Source organism: Trichoplax adhaerens, genomic scaffold, assembly GCF_000150275.1.
Source record: "Trichoplax adhaerens TRIADscaffold_2 genomic scaffold, whole genome shotgun sequence".
NCBI classification, from domain to species: domain Eukaryota; kingdom Metazoa; phylum Placozoa; class Uniplacotomia; order Trichoplacea; family Trichoplacidae; genus Trichoplax; species Trichoplax adhaerens.
Genome location: NW_002060944.1, coordinates 8,649,103 through 8,674,170, shown reverse-complemented (window position 1 = coordinate 8,674,170; position 25,068 = coordinate 8,649,103). Strand labels below are relative to the sequence as shown.

The following is a 25,068-nucleotide window of genomic DNA, read 5'->3' as shown; positions in this document are numbered from 1 at the left end:
CCTTGGCATGGACTTTGACATACAGCTACCAAAAATAGTTGTGCCCAAATCAGGTATGATAGTAAAATGAGAGTAGTGAAAGTTTGATATCGTAGCATGGCTTATCAGTTGGCCGAAGATATATGAAATTGATAAAACGTTGAACTGCTATATTCGCAAGATTGAATGCCAGATATACAACTTGCCGTAGAGCGCTTGCTTTCAATACACGATTTTTCTAATTCACCGGTCAATTAAATAGAAGGAGAATAACGATTTGCAGTAATCATGTAAATCATGCCAATAAATTGCTAACTATTAAGTACAGTTAGAATCTGATTAGATAAATCTTAGCGATGAAGTAATGATTAAAGTCTGCCTTTACTACCCGATTGCTATAATGTACATCTACTGTTATAGCACGATTAATATCAGGCGAAATATAGGTTTAATTTAAACTGAAGATCCATATGTCGTCAACTGAATTATTACAACTATGTCATGTTTGTATACTAAACCATCCATTAAGTTCATGGTGGGTCAATGTCCTTGTAAATGATGTCATACTGTACTTTTCAATAGAGAGAAGCGTATTTACTTAGTTATTTTAGTCATGGTAGGGAACTGATGTTAAAAAGTAGTCCAGTTGTTGCCTTATGGTCAATACTATTATTACAATTCAATCAACAAAGCGCTACCAAACCAACCTTTTACCAATAATAATTACTTTATAATCGAATAGTACAGAATAATTAGCCATATTCATTTTAAATACTGTAATATACTGTATACGGTATTTAATATAAATAATGGTAAGGTACGTAGGATATAATCTTTCTTATTGCGGTATTTGAAGACAGCCTATCTATTCATATAACTGATATATTCACAGCACTGCATAGTTTATAAGTAATTCACATTGGTCGACCTTGCCATTTGTCCGTATCCATGTTACGGCTAATACCAGAAATTCAATAATATGGGAATTATCCGGATAGCAACGGGTATTCCCACCGATTCAGATAGTTTCGATATTATTTGCAATAATATCGGAGCTATCGAAATTGGTGATTAATGCTGTTTACTATACGGATTATTCCCATATTATTGAGTTTAGGTGTTTACCGTAACATTCCTATACAGCTGAGACCTGAAATATTGAAGGTTTTTGCTTTGGGTTTTGCCGCTTATTTTAAGCTGATCTATTTTTTTAGGTGGGAGGTTATTAGTTAGAGTATTATTTATTACTTTGGATAGTTCCATTACTGTATATAGCATTGAGACGGCTGCCGCACGTATCACGTAGGCACAAGATTGCATTAACTCTTGGTATTTTGTAGACCTATAAGCAAAATGGATTTCATTGAGAATTTTACCGTATATCCTTACTATTCCGTTTTTATAAGTCGGATACAGGGTAAAGGCATTATTTACTATTGCCATTAGTCCATTTACTTGTAATTTGCAGCTGTTCATTAAAGGAAAATATTATCCGAAAGACTGCGCTACAATCCATGGTGGTAGTAGTTACAGTTCCACCTCGTTCCACTTGATCACGATTTAATTTAGGTTGGAAACCTTGCATGATTTCAATACAGCACACTGCTGTTGTGCAGTATATAATAAAGAGTGTGTATTATTGGCTTACCATATTTTCAGCTGTGAAAAGAAATTGCAACTAGGGTTTGGGAGTTAGGTTTGAGACCTTTCTAACGATTGATTCATTAATTTACAATTATTTATACTACATCGACAGTAGAGTAAGGATGGACTACAAGAACAAGCCCAGCCTCGGGCTTCTTCTTGTGATCCATGAGTCCGTGTATATTATTGGCTTGCCATATTTTCAGCTGTGAAAAGAAATTGCAACTAGGGTTTGGGGGTTAGGTTTGAAACCTTTCCAACGATTGATTAATTAATTTATTTATAATTATTTATACTACATCGACAGTAGAGTAAGGATGGACTGCAAGAACAAGCCCAGCCTCGGGCTTCTTCTTGTGATCCATGAGTCCGTGTATATTATTGGCTTGCCATATTTTCAGCTGTGAAAAGAAATTGCAACTAGGGTTTGGGGGTTAGGTTTGAAACCTTTCCAACGATTGATTAATTAATTTATTTATAATTATTTATACTACATCGACAGTAGAGTAAGGATGGACTACAAGAAGTCCATCGTTGGCCTTCTTCTGGTGGTCCATGAGTCCATGACGACAGTAGTACTGTAAGTAATAGGACTGATACCTTGAGGTTACTTTGTCAGTAGACTACGCATACAATACCTTGAGTTTATTGCAAAACTATAGAGTATTCACGGTATTGAAGTCTTGGACTTGCAATAGAAGGTTGGTTTGCAAGCTCTTTGCGACCGTAGTACCGTATGTTCTCCCAGGCCCTTGAATTCAGCGACTTCTAGTACGGTACGGCACGGGACGGTACGGTATAGTGCGGTACAGTACTGTACCGTGTACAATCGGCGTCTACCAAAGAGATGGCAATACTGTAAACGTACTGTACCGGACCGGACTGGACCGGATAGGTAGAGCATCACGTGATGGACATCGGATGGCAGCCCCTTTTTCTCTATACTGAGTACTGTACTGTGCTAGTCAGTCAAGCTGGTGGTGGATTGATGCCATTGGAGACTCATTCGACAGCCCACTTTGGTTGACGATAGATCGCTGTTTGCTATCATGGCTGCTCCTATTCCTCACGGTCGTGCAGTAAAACCAGGAAGACTTTTAGCAGTTGTTGGTGATGAGGTAGGGATTAAAACGGTTTAAGGCAGAAGAATGCATCATGGCAATCTGAGCACTCTTTATTTTGACCCTTTTAGGACACATGTACAGGATTTTTACTGGGCGGTGTTGGCGAAGTAAATGCCAAACGTCAGAAGAACTTCTTTGTTGTTCGAAAAGGTAGTTGATCAAATGATACGAATATAGATGGAATGGGGGGAGCTGAATGGATGTTATTATTCTTTACCATTTTCAGATAGTACACTGGGTGAAATAGAAGAAGCTTTCAAGCATTTCTTGGGGAGAAATGATATTGCCATCATTATGATCAACCAACATGTAAGTACTGTCTCGCTACAATGATTCGTATCATCACAGTATTAATGACATAGAACTAGTTCAACATGGCGAAAGTACTTGAGCCTAAGATGGCTCATTCCGTATTATTTTACCGGATGATGTCTATGTAGTCTAAAGAAGGCTAGCATTTCTTTATATTCATGTTATCATGCATGAACGGCGCTAAGAGTAGCCGCATCGTCATATCATACAGTACGATAGGCGCTCACTTGTAATAGCAGATAATTTGATAATTTTATTCCTACATATGGTACCGGTAAATTGGTATGACATTGGCTTCGGTGTCTTCAATTGGTGATATATTCCTATTCAGTATGGCTAAAATACTTTGATTAATTTACCTATCTGGATAGTTACAAAGTTATCGTACTACCTGTAATCGTATGACTACTCTGTTAAGTGCGCAACCTGTCCTAAATTCAACTATTCCTTTAATGTCCTTATACCATGACTTGACATATGGTGGCATAATAATTTTGTCTATGCTATTACCGTTATCATCAAACGTATTCTATCGCTAAATATGGTATTGCTACTCTCGCTTTACTCTGCAAGAAAATTATGTTGTCGAATAAGAGTCGATGTTTGATGATATCTATCCATTTTCTTAGATTGCCGACGAGATTCGTCACCTAATAGATAAACACCGAGAATCGATACCTGCTGTTTTAGAGATCCCGTCTAAAAATCAGCCGTACGATCCTTCGAAAGACTCTATCTTGAAAAGGGCCAAGGTAATTTAAATCATTTATCCAAGACGCAGTAATTCTAATTATAAATGATTTGTCATGACCAATGTTACACTGGCCATTACTTCTATACGCCAGTTATCTTCAATTTTAAATAAAGATATCCCAAGTAGTGTACATTACAATTTCAATGAATATTTACAGTACGTACAGCACTTACCTGTGCCCAATCAACACAGTACTTACTGTACATCATAGTTCAATTACTAACTGATTAGGTATTTTCTGAAAGCACATTGTCGATAGTCATTGCAATTACATAGAAGCTGTAAAGTTTTAATCACTGCTTTTTTCTGCTATCTTACAGGGCATGTTCAGCGCTGAAGATTTCCGTTAAAGTACATATATATATTTTCAATAAAGTCCCCATTCCGTAATAATATAACCGTAATGCATATCTGACAGTAATGCTTTTATTGTAACATAAACGCTTTTATTACACATTTATTGTATTGCTATTACTGTGTTGAAAGATCAGTTTCATAACATTTAATAAATTGATAACCTATGTTGCAATAGAATTGTTTGTGATTGCAAGATCTCTTACATCAATCAACTATAACGTAAATAGTGTTGATAAATCACAAATAGCAAGTCCATTGTAACTTGACGCTTTTATTAAGATTTATCCTTATGCAATGCTAACATAAATGAAGTTTCCATATCAAGTGTAAGTCGGATAGTCTTATGGCAAGATGTCATTAATATATTTATCATCTAAACACTCCGATTAAAAAGTTGCTAAGAGATTAAGTGAGATAAAAGATAAAGGGTTTTAGCTGTGCAATCGACTAAGCTACATACCTTGTAACTAGCTTGAAACATTTATAAATATACCATGATAACAGTAGACTATAGGTTTCCATACTATATACAAAATTGTGTGCATTTAACTGCGTATCATGCAGACATCTCTATTGCAAAACTTATAGTTTTCAAAGTTTTCTAATAGTAAATATTAATATTAAAATATACAACTAGAACATAATGCTAACACACTGAACGTATCAGATATCACAAACGTGACTTGCGGTTAACTGTACTAGCGATCGTAGCCTAGACACATTATAAGCAACAAAGATTATTTTCTCGTAATGCAATTCCAACATGAATATAACTCCTCGAACGGTGGGTCCATTTGATTATTCAGATTTTTTCAGTGCTGCTTTTTGCTTTTCCCCTACATACTTATGATATTGTTGATCTGTTCCAAATATTCGATCCCAGTATGAAAAGGTAGATGAATAATTGCCAGTAAAATTCATATGATGAAAATCATGAAATTTCGCACCTAAACCATTGCAAATCAAAGTTTGGAACATTTAAAAAATATATACTCGTACACAAATCAACTTAGACAAAGATAGTATAGTTGTACACATATAGGCGAAAAATAATATTGCAATCGCTTACCAGCGTAAAACGGAATCAAATGAAATGGGTTTAAGTAAGGTAGGTTATAGCCACTATGAACATCGATCGTCTCCAATAGCCTTACTGTAACCCAAGCCCAGAGAAGGACAACATGAGTACAGAAGGTAAGAATTCCAATAAAGAAACCCATACCAAGAACAACAGTTTCCACCGGGTGGGCATATTCCGCTGTCATACCAAAAGGTGCCTGAAAATTGTGGTGTACTTTATGAACATACTTATAAAATCGCTTATCGTGCATGATTCGATGTAAAAAGTAATGCCAGGTATCTTCTATTACAGCACATCCAAGTACTTGCATCGCGATGATGTACCTGAAGTAAGAATGACCATGACAACAATGTCAATTATTTTCATATTTCATGATACTTTTCGCTTGTAGTAAAACTTATTTTCAATATTTCTCATCTTCTAGTATTCCGTATTACTAACCAAGCAGGCATCGATGCGTAGTCATATGGAATTCCAAACATTTGAGTAAACGCATATGTACCACAAATCAGAGGCAGCTAAATTGATACGTAAATAATTACTCATTTTATAAGCAACTGGCAACAGAGTAACCGGTTGAACCCGTACTAGCTTGTATGCACAGTATGCACTGTATGAACTTAACCGTGCACTTGAATTTCGAATAAATTGACGCATCAAAAGAACTTTCTTACCTGAATAAGGAAGTGATTAAACATGAGCAGCTTGAAACACTTCCATTGCTTGTCGAAAGTTTCAGGCTTATCCTGTCAACGAAGTATTCGTTTCATGTTAAACAGATACACATAGAATTAACTGCTAGCTTAAGAAGATACTACATCTTGTTTACTATTCATTTCTTTCAAATTGGTAATGCACAATATAAAAGCAAAATGGTAAGATGAGAATAGCAAGCTATTTGCAAGCTATTTGCAAGCTATTCATCCAAGAGATGGCGTTTGTTAGGCGAATATTTCGGAAGAGTAATGCTATACGCCTTTATATTAAGTAGAACGGGACGTTTGTACAGTAATAAGCGTACGCACATATGAATGGATGTCGGGTTTATCATCCGATAAAGTCAAAGTTAGATGAAGCATTCACTATGATAGGAAGTTTGATCTATTTTAGATCATTCCTTTACAACTTGCTTTATCTGGCGTCGAAACGTGATCACAGTACCGTTCTTACATTAACAACGAATACTCGTCAATGATACAAAAAATATATGAACAGTACAGTATCAATAATGCCATACGTACATTCTACAGCACCAGAAGTAATGCTTAGGAGCTCGTGTTTTGGATGACTGTTACTAAAAATGTCCATTACTCTGTGACTACGTATCGTTGTTTATTTTATTCTTCACTTATGTCACAGTTTTCACCTCAACAACGATTTGATACACTCGCATATCTGATTTCATGGCTTCAAAAGCAATCGTTATATGAGTGCGTAATACAGTAACGGCAGACGTGATGATTGTGAAGCAATAACTGGTAGAGGAATACAGTAGTTCCATTCTTAATGATTTAATATATATAAAGGGACACCTAGAACGTTAAGAGGTTGATCATAATCCATTGGTTCTCCTGGATTGGATTCCGTTGTGTGCCTGTGTTGGGGTTCGGTGTACTGTAGTATAGCAATAGTCAACTTATTTATGACACTGTCTGATATTCATTCATGAGGTGGGTGAGGGAAATATTTGTTATAAAGCATGATGACATTACCGTAGTCTACAGCAGTACAAAGAAGAAAAGTAGGTTGATTGAAAGTAGCAAGATACCATTTCAAATGTTATTCACTCGCTGTATTGAATATATAGCGGATATCCTTTATATTACCTTTTGAATCTTGAAGTAATGCATGAACGGGATAAATTGAGCCATAAATCCAGGCGCACATGCGCCAAAATAAACCAGCTAAAAAAATACATTGAAATGACACAAGTTATCCTTTGCCATGATTGTTGATGAATGTACAATTTCGACTTGGTAATACAGTTGAAAATGTAGGCATAAACAGGTAGATTATTTGCTATCCAAATGACAACTGCCATTGCCGACCGACCGACCGACTTGGTGTTGTACACCTGAATGGATGAGACTTATCCAATATCATGCTGATACCTCATGAACGATCAACGATCCCCAAGTTGCAATTTGAAATTTAGTATAACGATCGGTCATAGCCATCCAATAATCCCGAAAATAGGGTTCGACGGGATTTTGCGGCAAGTAATCCGTTAGCGGGAAGGATTCGTTAGCAGAATAAAAATTCATCTTGGCACCACCTTAGCGACGATTTGAAGACGCTTCCTTTCACAAGCTTCTTGTCTGGTGTACTACGGGTTGGGTCATGCGTATTTGAACTTGAAGTTGGGACGGTACCGGTCCAGACCGTAGACTGTCATCATAGTGTCACCCTGTCCTGTACAGTGTACAGTGTACAGTACAACGACAATAGGATTGTACTCAATCACTGTAAGCCGGTATGACGTGACCTTTGATTCGACCTGCGGCGACTTCGACTGTACACTGACCTGTATACTCAGGTCTAGTTCAGGCGACACTGCTGCAGTACAGTATGAGTCTGCGTCAGCATGACAAGTTCACGCTGCCTTGGCTCGGTCACGTACAGTACTGTATGTGTACACTACGTCACGTACTCAAACTCACCGTTGATAGCATACCCTACTATCGCAAGATTCTCTGTGTCCCCTAGACAGTAACAGTACAGTACAATCAATTACGTTCCAACTGTCAATACTGCACTTTGATTGGCTAATGTGTGCTGACCTGATCTCAAATCACATTCATTCGATCACGTGTGTCGATCATGGACAGTCTGGCCCGATCCGTCATCACCAGGAAGGCCAGCCCGCCTGCCTTACAGTATTCGACCCGGATGAAAACTATCCTGGTACGGTACTGTAGCCTGTAGGGTACAGACGGGAGACGCCTTGCCAGAAACATGGACACCTGGGAAGGATGGACACTCCCTCGGATGGACGGACTTTCCACACCAGAGGAGGCTGAAAATGTCGCTCAATATTTTACTCAGCATCAATCTTTCCGATCTGTTTTCTCAATCACTCGTATTCATTGGAATAACATGGATATTCGAAAGTGACTGCTTCCAAGCAAAGCTTAGCAACAGGCAATGGAATACAATGTAGTATCACTTCATTTAGAAAGAATCAGTCAATTTAGAATCGACTGCCTGCATAACTAAAATAGTGTCATTAGCAAGTATTGGACACAATTTATTGACCAAGGCCAAGCTACGTACGTACAGACAAGACGCCTACCAAGTCCAACACTGCAGCAGTTCTCTTTTAGCTTACTTTTTAGCCTCTTTTTCAATTCATTTCGATAGCATAACGCAATCAATCATAGCACGTACAGTAGTGAATAACTCGCAATAAATGGACTATTCAATATATAGAGTACTCGGTAGCTCAATAGCTACTTAAGAGGATACTTTGGAGCAGTATACTCCAGTTAAAATGACCAGCAAAAATGATCGGCCGACAAAGTTCAATATTCAACTACAATGTCGACACATTGAAACTTGTAGCGACACCAAAAAGATCGCTTCTGGACAAAATTCCAACAATTGACTATCGCTACAGTATTTCCATCAGCCATGGTCAATATCAAATCACGATCAAGTGAATATTGTTCATTCCTGTATTAAAACATAGTTACAGGTTCATTCATTTTGAATTAGTCATCATTCCATCGCGATCTTCCCATATCAACTTACAATACTCAATTCTGTCAAGAACTCAGATACTATATTAGTGACACTACAAACCGGCTTTAGTACACATTTTATCCGTATAAAAAGTTACAATGATTTGTATGATACTAATTCAATCAGTTACTTGCTCACTACAACCAATAATGTCAGCTAAATACAATAGCTGTCCATTGAATCAATTAAAATATTAATTTGATCATTTTATTTCATTGGGGACTAGGATGAAATCATTCCATGGCTTGTATTCCATTCAACTGAAAACGTTGGCGATACCTATTGAAATAAGAACCTCTATTTAGACTATAGTAATTATCCATCCGGTATATTGATTATTGGCTTGCATTAGCACAAGTGGTATCAAAATCTTAGCCATTCATAACATACAAGTATGGCATTGAGTTAGGCCATTTTTTTTTCTATAAAGTTATTAAACTTTATAGTTAACTCCATCGAATTATAAAACAATTATAGTATCTACTCCTATAGTGTAACCCGTATATTAGTCTGCAATCACACTTTATTTTTATCTTTAAAATATCCCGGTAATTAATGCCCTCATTACATCTGATACAATTCTGAAGCCATATTATTATCTCTAATTTACATCTTCTATTTCAATTAAACTAATTCTGAATAATTAATTCAATCGAAACAGGAATAGCATACATAAGACAATTATATCAAGAGTACTAGACAGCAAATACCCTCTTTCATAATTAATGGACTTTGCATATTACATAGCAACCGATTAATCAATCAATTACTCATTCAATTTTTACTTTAACCACTGCTTTAATCAGTATTCTTCTACTTAAGTTTACAGTGCCATGCTTAAATTTTACGATTGGCTTGTCAATATTTCAACTTCTGATACAGATTATATATGCGTATATATATATATCTTCATCTATCGTTGTACGCTCAATTCTAAAAAAATTCTGTTGAAATCGAAGAGTTAACGGATAAGTTTACTACAATCATAATCTCATTTGAAATTATAAACTTCAACCCACAATATTAGTACTGTGCTTAAAATCTTGCGATCAAATAATTAATGACTTTGGTTTCATCTCCAATTAAACTAATTATTAGATCTATCTACAATGAAGATACAAAATTCCCTGATAAATGTACTAACTCATTAAATATTAGACTCTTAATTCAAGTAACTATTTCGACCTAGAATTTCCATTTTGAATATAAATTTTACTCTCGTTCTATCTGTTATTCAAACTTTTTTCCTATAACAAAACGTTATCGTAACATAGAAACATATTATCAATCAATCATAGAATGCTTATTGTAATTATCGAAGTAATTAAGTCTATGTATCGGTTCCTACAAGATCACTGTTGAGTTAATCAATTTTATACAGTCATATAGTGCCCAAGTGATTTGAAATATGTTTATTACCATCTTGACTGTCGACAAACTTACTCTGATCTAACTTGGCCTAATTATAATTATTAATGCGTTAGAATTTCTCACTATGCCTTTTTAAATCCATTTCAATCGGTATATGGACACTAATGGTGATCAACATCCGTTTAATTCAAATTAATCATTGGCCTTATAGGCTAGTCATATCAAGGGATATATTGTTATCCAACAGCTGACTGCATCAAATGGGCCAAATTATTATGATTAGAAGGAGTACAGCTGCAACATTTTCCTTGCGGCATGTCAATAATTAATTAATTTAAAAAGATAAATTTAAAACAGGTGATGAAAGTATACCTGATATTATTTCCTACATCAAATTGAGCATAAATTTTCCATTATCTTGAACTAATTTTTTCCTTCATATTTGACATTGAAAGCTGTTAAATGATAAAATAATAACGCAATTCTACCTTATCAATAGGGAATTAAATATAGAGTATTTTCTTTTCGGATCTTGCTTTGTTACGCAACAGTAAAGAGCGACCTTTTAGACTAGGTTATCATTAACAGAAGTAGCATAGTATCTGCGAGACTGTACTTAAATCTTAAAATGATATTATCTTTCTTCAAAAACTTTTCTATTTTTAGTTGCTGTATTATTGTTGTCTATAATGTTTGTTGACTTATTTACTTGCTCTTCTACTTCAAAATCAAGCCAATATTTCGATTCTGTCTAATATTTTTCATGCAAGGTCAGTTTCATAAATTTCCACCTTAATTTCGTAGAAGAACTTACGGCTAAGTGAGAAAACTTCACTTCGATTTACAAAATGAGAGAGAAGTAGTTATGAATAAGATTGCTTACCTATCCATTCGGATTGATATTTACGTTTGGGATAGTTAGAGATCATTACAGAGCTTGGATGAGAGTATATAAATAATATTAGATTCATTGCGGTGAAATTTTCGTCCTTGCCACCGTCTTGTTTTTCAATTTCGTATATCACTCTGGAGAAATATCTAAATTACAAATATACCTAGACTGCAAACCCTTTTCGTCCGCAAGTTGCCGTATTTAGAATTATACTACGCAATATGTTATTACTATTTTAATGCTATTTTTTTTGCGAAAAACTATTTGTCAATAGGTGACTTTTCTTCTTTCACTCAGATATACGTATTCCCAATGCCATGATTCTAGCTATAAATTAGAATTTAAACTAATGAGATACAATCAGATAAATAAAATTGCGTATATGGATGCTGTATATCTAAGCTATACTCTTTCTTTATGCCATTTTCGATGCTTACTAGCGATAATCATTTCCGATCAATAATTCTATCGGTTAGAATAACAGTCCATCAGACTTATTATGAACAGTTAGCAATTTACCGATGGAAATGCGACAATGGATTGCAATACTAGACAACCGGCGGTCAAGAAATCATTGGTAATACCGACATTTGATCAATATTTAGTCATTTCTATTCAACTTGAGAGGAAAAGGAGGATGATTATGATATTTGTAGTGATAATATTGAATTAAAATTAGCTGATAAATAACTCGAAAGTGTTATTGTCATTTTATATAGACTTGCTGTACTTTCATTCTGATGTTAATAGATGATACTAGAGAAGCGAGTGTTTCCTCCATCAAGATTGATTGTCTTCAACCAAATTACAGTAGCAAAATGAGAATGGAGATATTTATTGTTTTGGATCGATTAAAGGATTTTCTACTCTTAACGTAAATATAGAATAAATTATAAATAGATATAAAGATTGATATTAGCAACTGGAATTAAACATAGAAAATCAGCAATAACAACAAGCGGACATAACATCAGACCGACTTTTATTTAATTTTAAATCCAATAGCATCCAACTCGGATATAAAAGCATTTCAATTCTGATTTTCAGACAAAAATTGTTGATTTATGGATTGTCGTAATTATTATTGAAAGAAAAAATAATCGGGTCTAGCTATGGAGTATTTTGAATCAATCAAACCAGGATATGGGCTATGCAGGGTCTATTATTGACATTGAGCAGAATGAATAAATGACAATGATCAAAGGTGAAATCCGGGTCTAAAAAGTTTCCATTGCGATCATGCTATACAGTGTAGATAGGTATCATACAATAAAAGATAAAAAAAGAAAAGCATAATATTCAAATTTGACGATCAACTGATACTAAACCCTTCATATCAGTAATTGAATGGAAAGGTGTAGATGTTAGCTTATTTCTCCCCCTCCCTGTTAGGCGTTTTAATTCATTTGTACGCTTACTCGTATGTTTATATTTTTTCTTTTCATTTTAATTACTTGAAATTTATGATATAATATCACGATAATAATTGCAGTAGTGTGTAGATATAACAATTTATCTAGGTACCATCTACAATTCTGCCTTACTGATGTACTAGAATAGATAATTTTAACTTCCGGTCAATTCTTCATTGTCGGACAGCTTTGGTGTTGAAAATTGGTTGAAACCCAATCGGTAGGTTTCGGATCAGGAATTGATATCTACTCAATTATAAAGCAAACGAAGTCCTCTATAATAATATGAGTAGATTAGTAACATATAGAAGGAAGTCAATGATATTAAGCTAGTTTGAATTTACTCTTCTCTACTTGAAAGGATTTCATTTAATTTTGACTTCAAGTAATACCAGAGTTAGTATAGATATCTTCATACATTAATTCAAGTAAAATGCCGATTGCAGACGATTATTCTAGTTTAGGTAAAGATATTTTCACTCCGAAAGAAGCAATTACGCGATAGATTGCTTCTATTAGGATCTAGAGCCGGTATCTTATTTGGGTTAATCTCTGTATTTCGTGGCCGAATTATTAATACGGCCTGAAAAAGTTATTTTTGGACGTTAATTTTATCGACAAGTCAACTTTAAATCTTAATTAGTAGTCCAAAATATCATGTAAGTTATTCTCAACTGGAATTGGATTGTTTTAGATATTATTTGGATACTAGTCTTGTTGAAAATCAAAATTTTAATTATCAACTCATTGAGAACGGTGATCTATTTTCAACATAATAGAAATTTATTGCTCAGTTACTAGAGCCATTGCCGGTTGCATTTTAGTACAAAGTTTTGCATTGATTTACAGTAAAAGAATTGAAGCTATCTCACTACTTTTAGTAAATATCTCTTTGACGAAAATAACATCAATACCAAGCCTCATATAGATCACTGACAGAAAAAGCGAAAAGGAAACAAACGGCGTAAGAGCCAAATTCAGTTCGTCTTTACTGTGGTTTTTTTTTAATTTTTATAATGATTTCTATGTATATTTTATCCTATTCATGTTGGTAGTCAAGAAAGCAATCATCACACAGTTGATTTGATTAACATTGGATTTAGATTAAACATTCAATACGGCAATATTAATAATCAATTAAAATAGACAAGAAAAGTAATTCATCAATCTCTTCATCCAATTAATTTCTACCAACAAGTCAAAAAAAATCCATCATTATACTCTTGGCAGTCTAAGCACTAATTGTCTCTTTTGTGTCGATTTAATCATCCTGACTTATCTATTTAATATTTCATCAACAAGCATATTTTATTTATCATCAGCTATACTATTATCCATGACTACATTGAGAATTAATTACTGTACAATATTAATTTGACTTTAAACAAGTCTCCTAGCAAGTCCATTAACAAAGTTATTTTATTGCTTTTCAATATCGGATAGTCATTATTGCCATTATTGAATTTAGCTCGACTTTAAATTTAATCCAAGAAAATAGTCATGATGAAAAATTAGTTGGTGATTTATTCCTTGTCAACGCTGGGAATTACAATATTAGCTACTCCAAATTAATTGTAATCTCTAATCAATGTTTCATCTTTGGGATCAACAATCAATTTTAAAGGCAATTTATGTTACAAAGTTTATAGTAAAGTATTAGTAAAACGTACCAACTTAAGAACTTATTGACGAAAGATAAAGGACAAGTTTTGGAAACCCCTGGATAGATTTTATCATTACTTATGCCTGTACCAAAATTACAAGTAATCCTAACAAATCGAAAAGTTCATTATACCTTACGTGGCCGATTTATTCTTGCTAAAGAACTTTCTTTTCAATTATTAAAGACTTAGATCAAATAGATAAAATCAGGAATAATATTAAACTCATTCGTCCACCTTTGCAACTATTACAATGTTGTATCATCAATAAGGATCCTTTAGCAGAAAGGTCGACTAATAAGAGCTTGATAGTCGCTCATCTTACGAACAACCTTTTTCAACCTAACTATTCTAACCGTGACAAGTAGTGCTGGTAAATCGACAAGTTTAACAGCATTAATTATATCCATCCAATACGTCGTATAGACCTTTTTCTCTTCTGGAATTTCTATTATATCATCGCGGCCATCACAATCGTACTAAAATTGTTGAATATCAATATATTGTAGTGAAAATTATCTGTTGTTGAATATTTACTGCCAAGTCCATTCATTATTCTTGTCGATAATTAATCACTTTTGATCAAAACCAACAACGTAAGCTCTTACTTAGCCTATAACATCATCAATAAAATATCTTGTAATAATCTACTAATCCATGCCAATTGACTGTATTATACTTTGTTTTCAACCTTGAGTTTATTATCGATCAACTCAAGGTTAACCTTTCCTTTCTGGACATGATTCTAATCAACTGCAATAACACGACATCAACCGATGGAGATCATCGGAGCGATAATTATCCTTGGTACATTATCGCTCAAGCTATCGCTATCGCTATCGTTTCTATTTTTATTATTATATCCAATTGTATCACATTAATTGTAATATCTATGATGAAAAATCGTAAAGCACCCGATATCGTTTTGGCATTATTAGCTATTACTGATTTATTAACCCCCATTTCAGTCTTTCTTTTTGTCATTTTTGATTTTTTATGGCATAGTGAATGGATTCGAATTGGTATCTGTTACTGGGTTACCTTTACATCATTGCTATTCTTTCGCTTATCGATGTTTATCACCACGATGGCTGCGTTAGAACGTTGTTTAGCAGTCGCATTTCCTGTCTATTATCGTAATCATTTCACTATAGGTAAAATTATACGAAGTTTAGCTATTTTATCCACTTATTGTGTAGCTATTGCAGTTCTTCCGATAATTACTGGCGATGTGGTTATTACCTGCCCTAAATATGCAAGCTGCCAAATTAATTGGTCTAACCCATCATGGCCTATAACTATTTTAGTAATATTTTATTTAGTTGAAACATTGTTTGCCGTTGCAGTCACAGTCACTAGTAATACTGTTGTCATGCGTTACTTTCATAAGAAGTCTAATAATAAAATCTCTCCATCGATTGAAATGGGTTTAAGGACAGCTGCTGTTAGTACTTTAACTGCAGCAACAACAACTACTGGTCTAACACGTTCAGCATCACGTTATTTTAATCTATCTTATAATGAATATAAATACGCAAAACATCTACGATTAGTATCCTTATTCTTTATCCTATCCTTCGTCCCAGTACAGGTAAGTCTTGCATTAATAATTTTTATTTTTGTTTTTTCTTGCCTTGATATTCAATGGTTATCGTTCTACTATACTTTTTATTTATTGATTTCTCGGATGGCTTCAATTGATTAATATAATAAGAGAGGAAATTTATATAGCGATGCTTTCCTCTTCAACAGTTTTATTTTCCTTGCTAATCTAAAATATGAGAAAAACTCTGAGTAATTAGTGCAACACAAGACAAAGATAAAGCACCTATGTGTACCATATCACATTTAATTTAAACTCTATCACTTATATTGATGTCCTTTGTAATTTAATTTTTGACACCATGGTAATAAGACGAGAAAAGATGCTTGTGTGTAAGTTGCAGTAGAGCTTATATTAAGGTTTATTAGACTATGCTTGCCAATTTCAAGAAGGTGCGATTTACCGCTCCTAACATAGACACCTCTATTGGGCTAGAGATTTTCTTAATATTTTCAAATCATTATCAATCAAGTGGATAATGAATACACCACTATCGAACATAGAACCCATCTTCACTACAAAAAGCCGTTAGAATCAGCTATTGCAGAATAGCTCGCTTATGTTGCTCAATAACCTTTTTTTAATCTCAATTTAAATTGACTTAATTTTGAGATATTACAGGAGAGGGAAAGTTTAATTTCTGTCGAGTTCGTTCTCGTACTGGTTGAATACTCAAATATTTGAATCTTCTTCTAGCATTATGATGGGATATAAGCAATATTTTCTTTTGTGTTATAGATAGCGTTATAATTTACACGTAATGTAGACTAATTATGCGCATAATACTATACTTTGGTAAATGATATTATCAGTTATTTTAAAAAAAACTTCTAAAAGGACAATTATTAGAAAGGAAAACCACTATAAATAGATCCGTAAGGTATACTTTTCCTCGGACAATATCTCATTTATTGATTCTATCAACTTCAAAACAACAAACATCTGTCTCATTGGGGATGAATAGACTTTAAGAGTAAGGATTTTCAATCATTTCAAAATGGCTTATCTTTTCTCAAATAGAAGACAGTTCAGAATAAAACTGATATAAAGTACAATAGAAGAACTTAGGAAAGAATTCTATTGAAATCGGCACCATTACACTTTGATCCTACTTGAATCATTCCACCTAATGAAGGTGTAAAAATACGGTTAAAACAACCGATGGTGTGCTTGTATTTCTGGGCTTCAATCTACTTCTTAGACTGAAATTGGAATTATTAAGGGAATTATGCCTACTTGCAGCCGGTATCAATAATAAAATGACAATTTTGAACGGATAGAGAATGAGCTTATCTGAGATTGAGTTAAAACGTTAGGACAAAATATAATGCTATATATGCAATTTTCTTTGATATCCATGGTTGTCATAAAATCTGTTAGTGGAAATGCTTTGCCTTTGGCAGGATAATTTCACAAACATTAGTGCAACGTTTAAAATGTTTTATATTGATATAACTGAATAATTTATGGTCAGTAATAAGTGAGAAATGAATTCATAGCTGTAAACGAGATAAAATAACTAAAATTTATACTTAAGCTATCATTTTCCCTCCATTTTCTAGCTCTCTATCCTACAGTTCAATGCTGAAAATGGTGATAGTTTTGATAATGATAAAATATTGCTGTTTTGAGGTCAGATCTTTTATTATACAGTACGGTAATTAATGACATCCTTTTCTGTAAACCCTCAGTTTCCTCATTCTAGAGGCGTATAATTGCAAGGTAATATCAATCTAATTGATGTCCACAGATAAACATTTAATTTTGAGGAATGTCATTCAATTTTTCTGGCTTTGCATTCACTACGAGGGTAGAATGATTTTAAAGCAATTCCATAAATCTTGGAATTTTTATTCGCAGTCTACATTACCTTATGCAGTAGCAGAATACAGCTAGATTTAAATCGCAATCGTGGCTATCATTACCAAATAGCAATCTAGACTAATCTATCAATAAGAAGAGCTGATTAGCATTGCGATGCTATTGAACATGATTATTTGGCAGGATCAGAAAGATAAAAAAGTATTAGCAGTAATGTCAATATTTTTTTAGTTTTTATTGCATACTACATCTTATGGATAGCTATCGGTGCGAGTTTAAACCTATTACGCTAATATAAAAGATTTAAAGACCAGCCTTTGGACTATTACTAGACTAACTAAGATTTAATTATAAATATTATAAAAGATTTAATGACTAGCCTTTGGACTTTAACCGAAGACTGCCATACGTAATATAGGAGCAACTGCGCTTGCAATAATTCTTCTTCTAGCTTACTGTAAGATCTCTCTTACTTCACTTCACTTATATTTGATCAATTTGCTAGAGTTAGCAAAGCACAATCTTATCTCACAATAAGAATAGCCGACACAGATATAGGATTCAAATTTAAAAGGTTTATTAAACCGCTATGCAAATCACGTTCTGGCAGATTCGTCATAAATCACTTCTCCTTCCTCGTAAGAACAGTCGAAAGTGACTAAGATAAACCGGATAATCGGACTTGGCCAATTTTCAATCAATCACAGTTCTATACAAATCATATATCTAGCAGTCTCTACTCTTTATATAGTAATTTCTTACTTGAAAATTTGTCGAACCCAGAAACGACGTCCGGCTAAGATAAAGCGGATAATTATCCTAATACTTAGGACTGTAGAATCATCATACAAATTATTACTACTTCCTATACTACTTAGGACTTATAACTAAGGTATTACTCAGCTAGTTAACTTAATACTGAAGGAATCTTGAAATTTACGCGGTGCTACACGTACATTATATACAGTAAGTAATACAATTCCGATATTCAGATTTCAGTTGATCAATAAACATTCAATTCTAAAGAGGAAAAGGGCCTTTCATGACTTAGCTTCAATGTAACCGGAAGTTTTATGATTTACATAGAAGACAATCAATACTGTAGCTACTCCAACTAGACTAATTTGAAGTTTAAAATTCCAATAAATTGGATTGCTATTTGATATACGTATCAACATCTAATCCTTAGTTTGGTAGGAAATTCCCCTAATAGTCCATGATTTCAATCGAAAATTATCATTTGATATTGTAACTATTAATTACTGCAATACTCATACTGAAGTAACTTAAAGTTACAAGTTCCGCTGCAGTAGATTATTATTTGACTGAAATTATCTAATTCTAGGTATCGTGAGATTTTTAAAAGGGCTCATTGTTTCAATTTAAATTTTTAATCGATTTCTTCTATTTGTCTAATATGTGTCAAAATAAGAAGAATCTAACAAAATTTCTAATAGACACGTAGTATCAAATCTATTAAAAGACGAAAGTAAATTGATATTTGCGCTTTCATGAATAATTTCTCATAATTTATTATAAATACATTAAGAGTATGCTAGTACAGGATAAGCGTTATAATGCATTGCAGTAACAGTTACAGAAGGACAGATTTAATTCCTTCGATTCCCAATATGCATTACTGTAAAGCTAAATTCCCCGATACGTCTAGTATTAATAAAGAGAACGCTGATCTTGCGCCTCCCTATGTCGATCTAGTAATATTTATTGGAAACTAGTTATAATATCAAAATATAAGTAATATTAAGTTTATCATAGCATTAGCCTTAGCTTAAGGTATAACCAGCTCTTAAAAGCAAATATATAAAACTTTTAAAACCAAATGTAGAAATACAGTATAGAATATGATCACAGCATCATTTAACATATGAAGCAGTGCTACATCTAATCTTACAGCTCAGATACCTTTCAAATTGTTTTACTGATCTCTTACCAAAATTTATGTTGGTATAAAGAGACCTTATGCCCGATATTCTGCTTTCTTGATGTAATAGAGAAGATAAAAAGTAATTCTAATCTACTATTAAAATGGATTCTTAATCAACTTTAACAAGAACGTTATATCATTACCACTCAGCGTGAGGTTCCAGCTTTCTATTCTAGATATCATACCACAAGATCCTGATTAAATTTCTGTTTTAAATTAAGTATTTTAATCATATCAACTAGCTGGAAACTAGATCTTCTTACCATCAGTCAAAATAGCTCAACTATCAATGCAGATACAATATTGCCGTATAATGCAAAAGCAATGACGGATTTAATGTAAGTCGATTTGGTTTATTACTTCAGTATCGATCTTATCTAGAAATAAGCTAGGGTCAGTATTTATTTAATTTCCGATGACCTACTAGAATTAGCAATTTGGTAATACTGATTGACAAGACTGAAATTTCACTAATTAAAAACAAGAGGAATGGTGTAGAAGATTTTAAATTCCTATGTAGATTGATAATATCCTGAAAAATTAAACCCAAATCCTATAATTGATCTGTAAGAAGCAATTTAGTATTTATCAAAATTCACTTATATTGTTTAATTTTTAATGATAACTATTAAAGATGTCTAAGTGCGAGATAATGTAAATGAGGGGAGGGGGCTATTCGAATTAGATCAGATGTAATATGTAGACGTAAAAATGATTTATATTGAATCAGTACAATCAGGCGGGCAGGTGCTGTTTCCGTTTACGTAATAGCACTTTAATCAAGACGTCATAATTACTAAAGGTATTTGAATATAAGGAGTGTCGGTATAACTACTTATTTTGTTTCATAATGGAAAATTTCTCCGTCGTACTACCATTCTTACGTATTTATATGTGCATGCACTAAGTATCGACGTTGATTACTGTATTATCAAAATGTGAGCTTGATCAAATTTAACGGCAATATTGCCTGAAAATGAAAAATTAGATGAACTAGTAGACAAATTACTAATAACGTGATTTTACTAAACATCTAGATTTCTATTTCTTGATAGTTAAAGTAATCTAATAATCCCATAAATAATATAATTAATGCTTCTAATTCGTTATTTAGTACATGCTGAACTTACCTGATAAAAACAATTAGCAATCGCTATATCTATCATAAGAAATTAGTAATACCTAGCTCTAGACCATCGGTCCAGTATCGCGCTATCTTATGTCAAATAAAAGTAATTATCAAAACAGTTGATCTCCAAATATAGGCTACCATTCTGATATTGTACTGAAATTATATTAATGCGATCATCTAAGAAACTGATAACTTTTGAGTCTAGATATTTAGTTTAGTTTGTATCATGCTAACCTTAATCGAAACTAAATATCGCAACTACTCTTAACACTTAGTTTGGCTTTTCTCTTTGTTGACTAAACTTACATTATTTGTGATAAATAACTAATAAGGAGCTTGTAAATAATGAGCTTAGTATCGTACTCTGTTCGAATTAAATTAGCGAATATATTACTGAAATTAAAGAATGAACTAATGATATATAATCTTCAATCCTCAATGTTCAGCCTTGTTCTATTACAGCTCGCTTATACTATCGTGATTAGATGATTAGCTTATAGTCTTTAAACTTCGGTATCACGTCTAGATATAACATAATATACCTGGTATACTAATCTATTAATTATTAAATCATTACATCTAGTAAACCTCTCATAATTATGATCAAAGTCATTTAAATTAAATAGAATCTTTGAACGCAAAATTTACAGCATCAATCACTAAATGTGAATATCGCGGTATAACAACCAAGTCAGCAATTCTTTATAATCTATCTCGTACCCTACAACATACGTCATTAAATGATAGATTTATCAACTGTCACTCAAGGACGAATAGCTTTTCAGTTAATTTCTTTCATCGTAGAATGATTTACCTGCAGAATATCATTTATTTAGTGTTAATTAGACAGTTGGTCATCTTAAATAAAGTAAGCTCATAAACTGCTATCAGGAGAATCATTATTACTTATCAACTTATTATTTCACAGTAGAATATTTGGACCAAAATAGTATCATTTTAAACAGTATTACTTCAAATTAATGTTACTGAATAACTTTATATGGTCCTTAACATTTATAAAGTATAATTTAAATTATAATTAGTATATGCTATCGCACTTTTATTAGAGATTTACATGATTAATTTTTGGTAGACGACTTGAAATAATGTATGTCCTTTTCCTTTATTCTATCTACTAGATCCTTATTTTGTGGAGTCGATTCGGCAGTTTAACAATTAGTATCATCTCCGTCGATATTATTCGAATTTATCTAGCTGGCCTTAATATGATCTTTAATCCTTTTATGTACGCTTTCATGCGACGCCACTATAGAAAAAAGTATCGTTGCGTTCTTAGTCGATTCTTTACATTTTTTGATTATCGTCCCAGAATGCTGTTTCACACGACATCAGTTGGTAAGTCAATATTGGAAATGCATAGACATTATCATCGCTAATATTATGATTTGAAAGTTTTTAAGTACGATACTAACTCAGGAATAAATGACAAAAATTATTAATTTATATTGAACGTCAAGTGTGATAGCTTAATTTTTCGTAGATGACGCAGTCCAATTGTATTACACATCACTAATGAGAAAATATTGATTCTTTGAGTAATGTAGAATTTGAATGAGATATTGAATATAAACTAGATCGTATACTATTATATGTTCAAATCAGCTTATTTGTAGTATAATCATTAACATGAAGATTATCTTAAAGAATGAATATGATTATGATCATCTATAAATGTACCTTTTTCCATCTTAATTAATAAATGAATACATAAAAAATAAAAATGAATGAATAGAAATATGTATAAAAAATATCCAAATATATTGTATCAATATTACTAGCATCGATTGACTTGAATAATTTCAATTTGGAAAATTTTAACAACCACAGACGTTAAATTCTGAATAATATGTTTAGACTTTTTCATCAATTTTTGATTTATCTTTTTACTTTAGCTAATGAATGGAGAGATTATAAAACAGAAGTTGGCAAATTAAAAACAGCTGTAGATCATACAAGTTACCAAAATAGCTTGTTAAAATCTGCCTTGATATATCCAGGTCAGCAGATTACGTAGTTAACGAATAGAAATTATTATCTTGAAGTACTTTATGAATTTCGTAATTCAGTTGAGGTTTATATTCTATTAAATTTCTTATTGTCGTAATTTTAGTGGGGCAAGTTTGCTCTGTGGCATTCCTAGCTCAAATAGAAAGACCTCCTACAGCAGCTGTAGCAACTGCTAGAATACATTTCGATCATGATTTCTTCTGGTCAAGAGGTAATGTGTAAATATCTACTGTACATCTACCAGGTCGACCAATAAAAGTTTTGACGGGTACTAATGCGGTCGTGCATGCACTTAATTGCTCAAAGTAATTGATCCTGTCAAATTTGCAGGCATTTCGACAGCTTTCATGAAATGTTATTAGTATATTACCTTCATTAAATCTGTGCTATCTATCATCTTTTAGTTAATATTTGCAATTATTAATGTAGAAAATAATCATCAAGAGCCGAAAACGTCTAAAAATTTCCATATATCCGATATTTGCGACTTTGATACCAATTCTATATCCAATTCTATTCAAACATCGAATTCAAGAGTCGGTAGTCCACAACTGCGATGGCCATTGCCACCAATAAATGGCCGAAGTAGTAAGAGTAAGTGTGATCGGTGTACAAGTCCTATATTTTACCCAGTTTTGAAATGAAGTTATTTCTACGTAACGAAATAGTGTATAAGACGGATAATCTCTACAATTTCAGATATTTAGTGCATTTTAAACTTGTTGTTCAATAATAAGAATCGCGAGTTACTTTATACTGTTAGCGCCCCCCCCCCCCCCAAAAAAAATCTTCTATCTATCGAATAAGTATCTTTAGAAATGATCGTTTCACAACAGAAGACTTTTGCATATTGATCAGTTTGCTGGTGTCGTAATAATAGAAGATTGATTCAGATTCATAATTGAATATTAACGTGGTCTATCCTAATTCTCTGTTACAGTCAAAAATCTAGGTATCAAAGATAATGATTCTGTAACGTCGGGGATAGATGATTTCAATTTCAATCGGGAGGAAAGCGCTATTGCATCCGATGTCGATATCATACATACCGCTGTAGCTATCAGCAACAAAGCTGCAGGTAATTTTATAAATCATGATGCATACGGATACATGACTTATACAAAGAGCTTTAGGTTATTTAAATTAAATAGTTGTGTATCTTACAGCAAGAGGAGTAATGGACATAATCTATTAGTAACGTCATTTTAATACTATATGTGATAACTTTTTTAATAGCGCATGAGAATGAAATTATTCTAATTACTATATTCCGAATATGAGCTCAAATTCAATATTACTATCGTGATAATACAGGAGGAGAATCTCCGCAGAATTTCGTTAAGCCACTTTTATCCAGCGCACGTAAAATAGCTGCTTGTAAAACTCGATCGCTATCACATAGTCGATTGGTGCCTTTACATCTTCGGCCAAGAATTGCCAATGAATACGAATTTAAAGAGACAAGATCCCAGTCAGCGACATTAAGTAGAAACTCAACAAAGACGAGCTTTGATAGCCCTGATAATTAATTTATTTTATATTATCACTGTAATACGTTCAAAGTTAATGACGTAAATAGCCTGAAATGCTGGCTTGCAATCTTTTTTAGTGAGTTTTGCAAGCTTATTTTAAAAGATGAATTGAGTATATGCTCGTATACGGTTCTATTACGCTCATAATAAGCCATCGTAGGATTTAGATGATCATAATAAGAAATCAGATAGTTCTTCAAGAACTCTTCTAAAAATTATTTTGTAACTTCTTTGTATGATCGTGATAACTATTTTAATTAATGCCTTCATGGTCAGTCATAAATATCTTGATAATTAAATTTACAGCTCTTTTCTGTGATTTGAAAGGTGTATGTCGTTTTTTAAAGAACACGAGATGATAGTTTTTACTTGTTTTTATTGTATAGCAGTCGATCTTGACTACTGATATTAAGTCTAATCTCCTATCTGAAATAAAAGCGATTATAATATTTATAAGAGGATATTGGTTAAATTGTTAGTAGTATCATTATTTTTATAACTTTATTGCTTCATCGCTCATAAGTGAGCTAAGTAGCGATTTAACTTTGCACCGCCGTTGATCTACAACGTGCAGCACCTGGTATTTCTACCCCATTTCGTGCGAATACTCCAATAAATCAGTTCATGTGAAAGGTTAGGTAAATTTAGTGAAATTAAATCTGCATGATTATGGGCTAAT

At 33.0% G+C, this 25,068-nt stretch overlaps 3 protein-coding genes across 3 annotated transcripts; 2 read left to right on the top strand and 1 right to left on the bottom strand.

The window, feature by feature from the left end:
- Positions 1-2,627: 2,627 nt before the first annotated feature.
- On the top strand, positions 2,628-4,342 carry TRIADDRAFT_37267 (expressed hypothetical protein). The gene is made up of 5 exons (XM_002110134.1): positions 2,628-2,741; positions 2,816-2,897; positions 2,974-3,056; positions 3,689-3,811; positions 4,134-4,342. Exons 1-5 carry the CDS (start codon positions 2,673-2,675, stop codon positions 4,161-4,163), a joined length of 387 nt encoding a protein of 128 aa, XP_002110170.1. The 5' UTR covers positions 2,628-2,672; the 3' UTR covers positions 4,164-4,342.
- A 626-nt stretch (positions 4,343-4,968) lies between these two features.
- TRIADDRAFT_53886 (uncharacterized protein) lies at positions 4,969-7,515 on the bottom strand (the record flags this gene model as incomplete). Its single annotated transcript, XM_002109618.1, has 6 exons — positions 4,969-5,117; positions 5,240-5,574; positions 5,693-5,769; positions 5,926-5,997; positions 7,078-7,155; positions 7,363-7,515. 6 exons carry the CDS (start codon positions 7,513-7,515, stop codon positions 4,969-4,971), a joined length of 864 nt encoding a protein of 287 aa, XP_002109654.1.
- A 7,552-nt stretch (positions 7,516-15,067) lies between these two features.
- TRIADDRAFT_53885 (uncharacterized protein) lies at positions 15,068-24,386 on the top strand (the record flags this gene model as incomplete). Its single annotated transcript, XM_002110133.1, has 10 exons — positions 15,068-15,919; positions 17,133-17,176; positions 19,940-20,035; positions 21,634-21,697; positions 21,969-22,185; positions 22,743-22,847; positions 22,961-23,068; positions 23,287-23,451; positions 23,798-23,935; positions 24,172-24,386. 10 exons carry the CDS (start codon positions 15,068-15,070, stop codon positions 24,384-24,386), a joined length of 2,004 nt encoding a protein of 667 aa, XP_002110169.1.
- Positions 24,387-25,068: the final 682 nt, after the last annotated feature.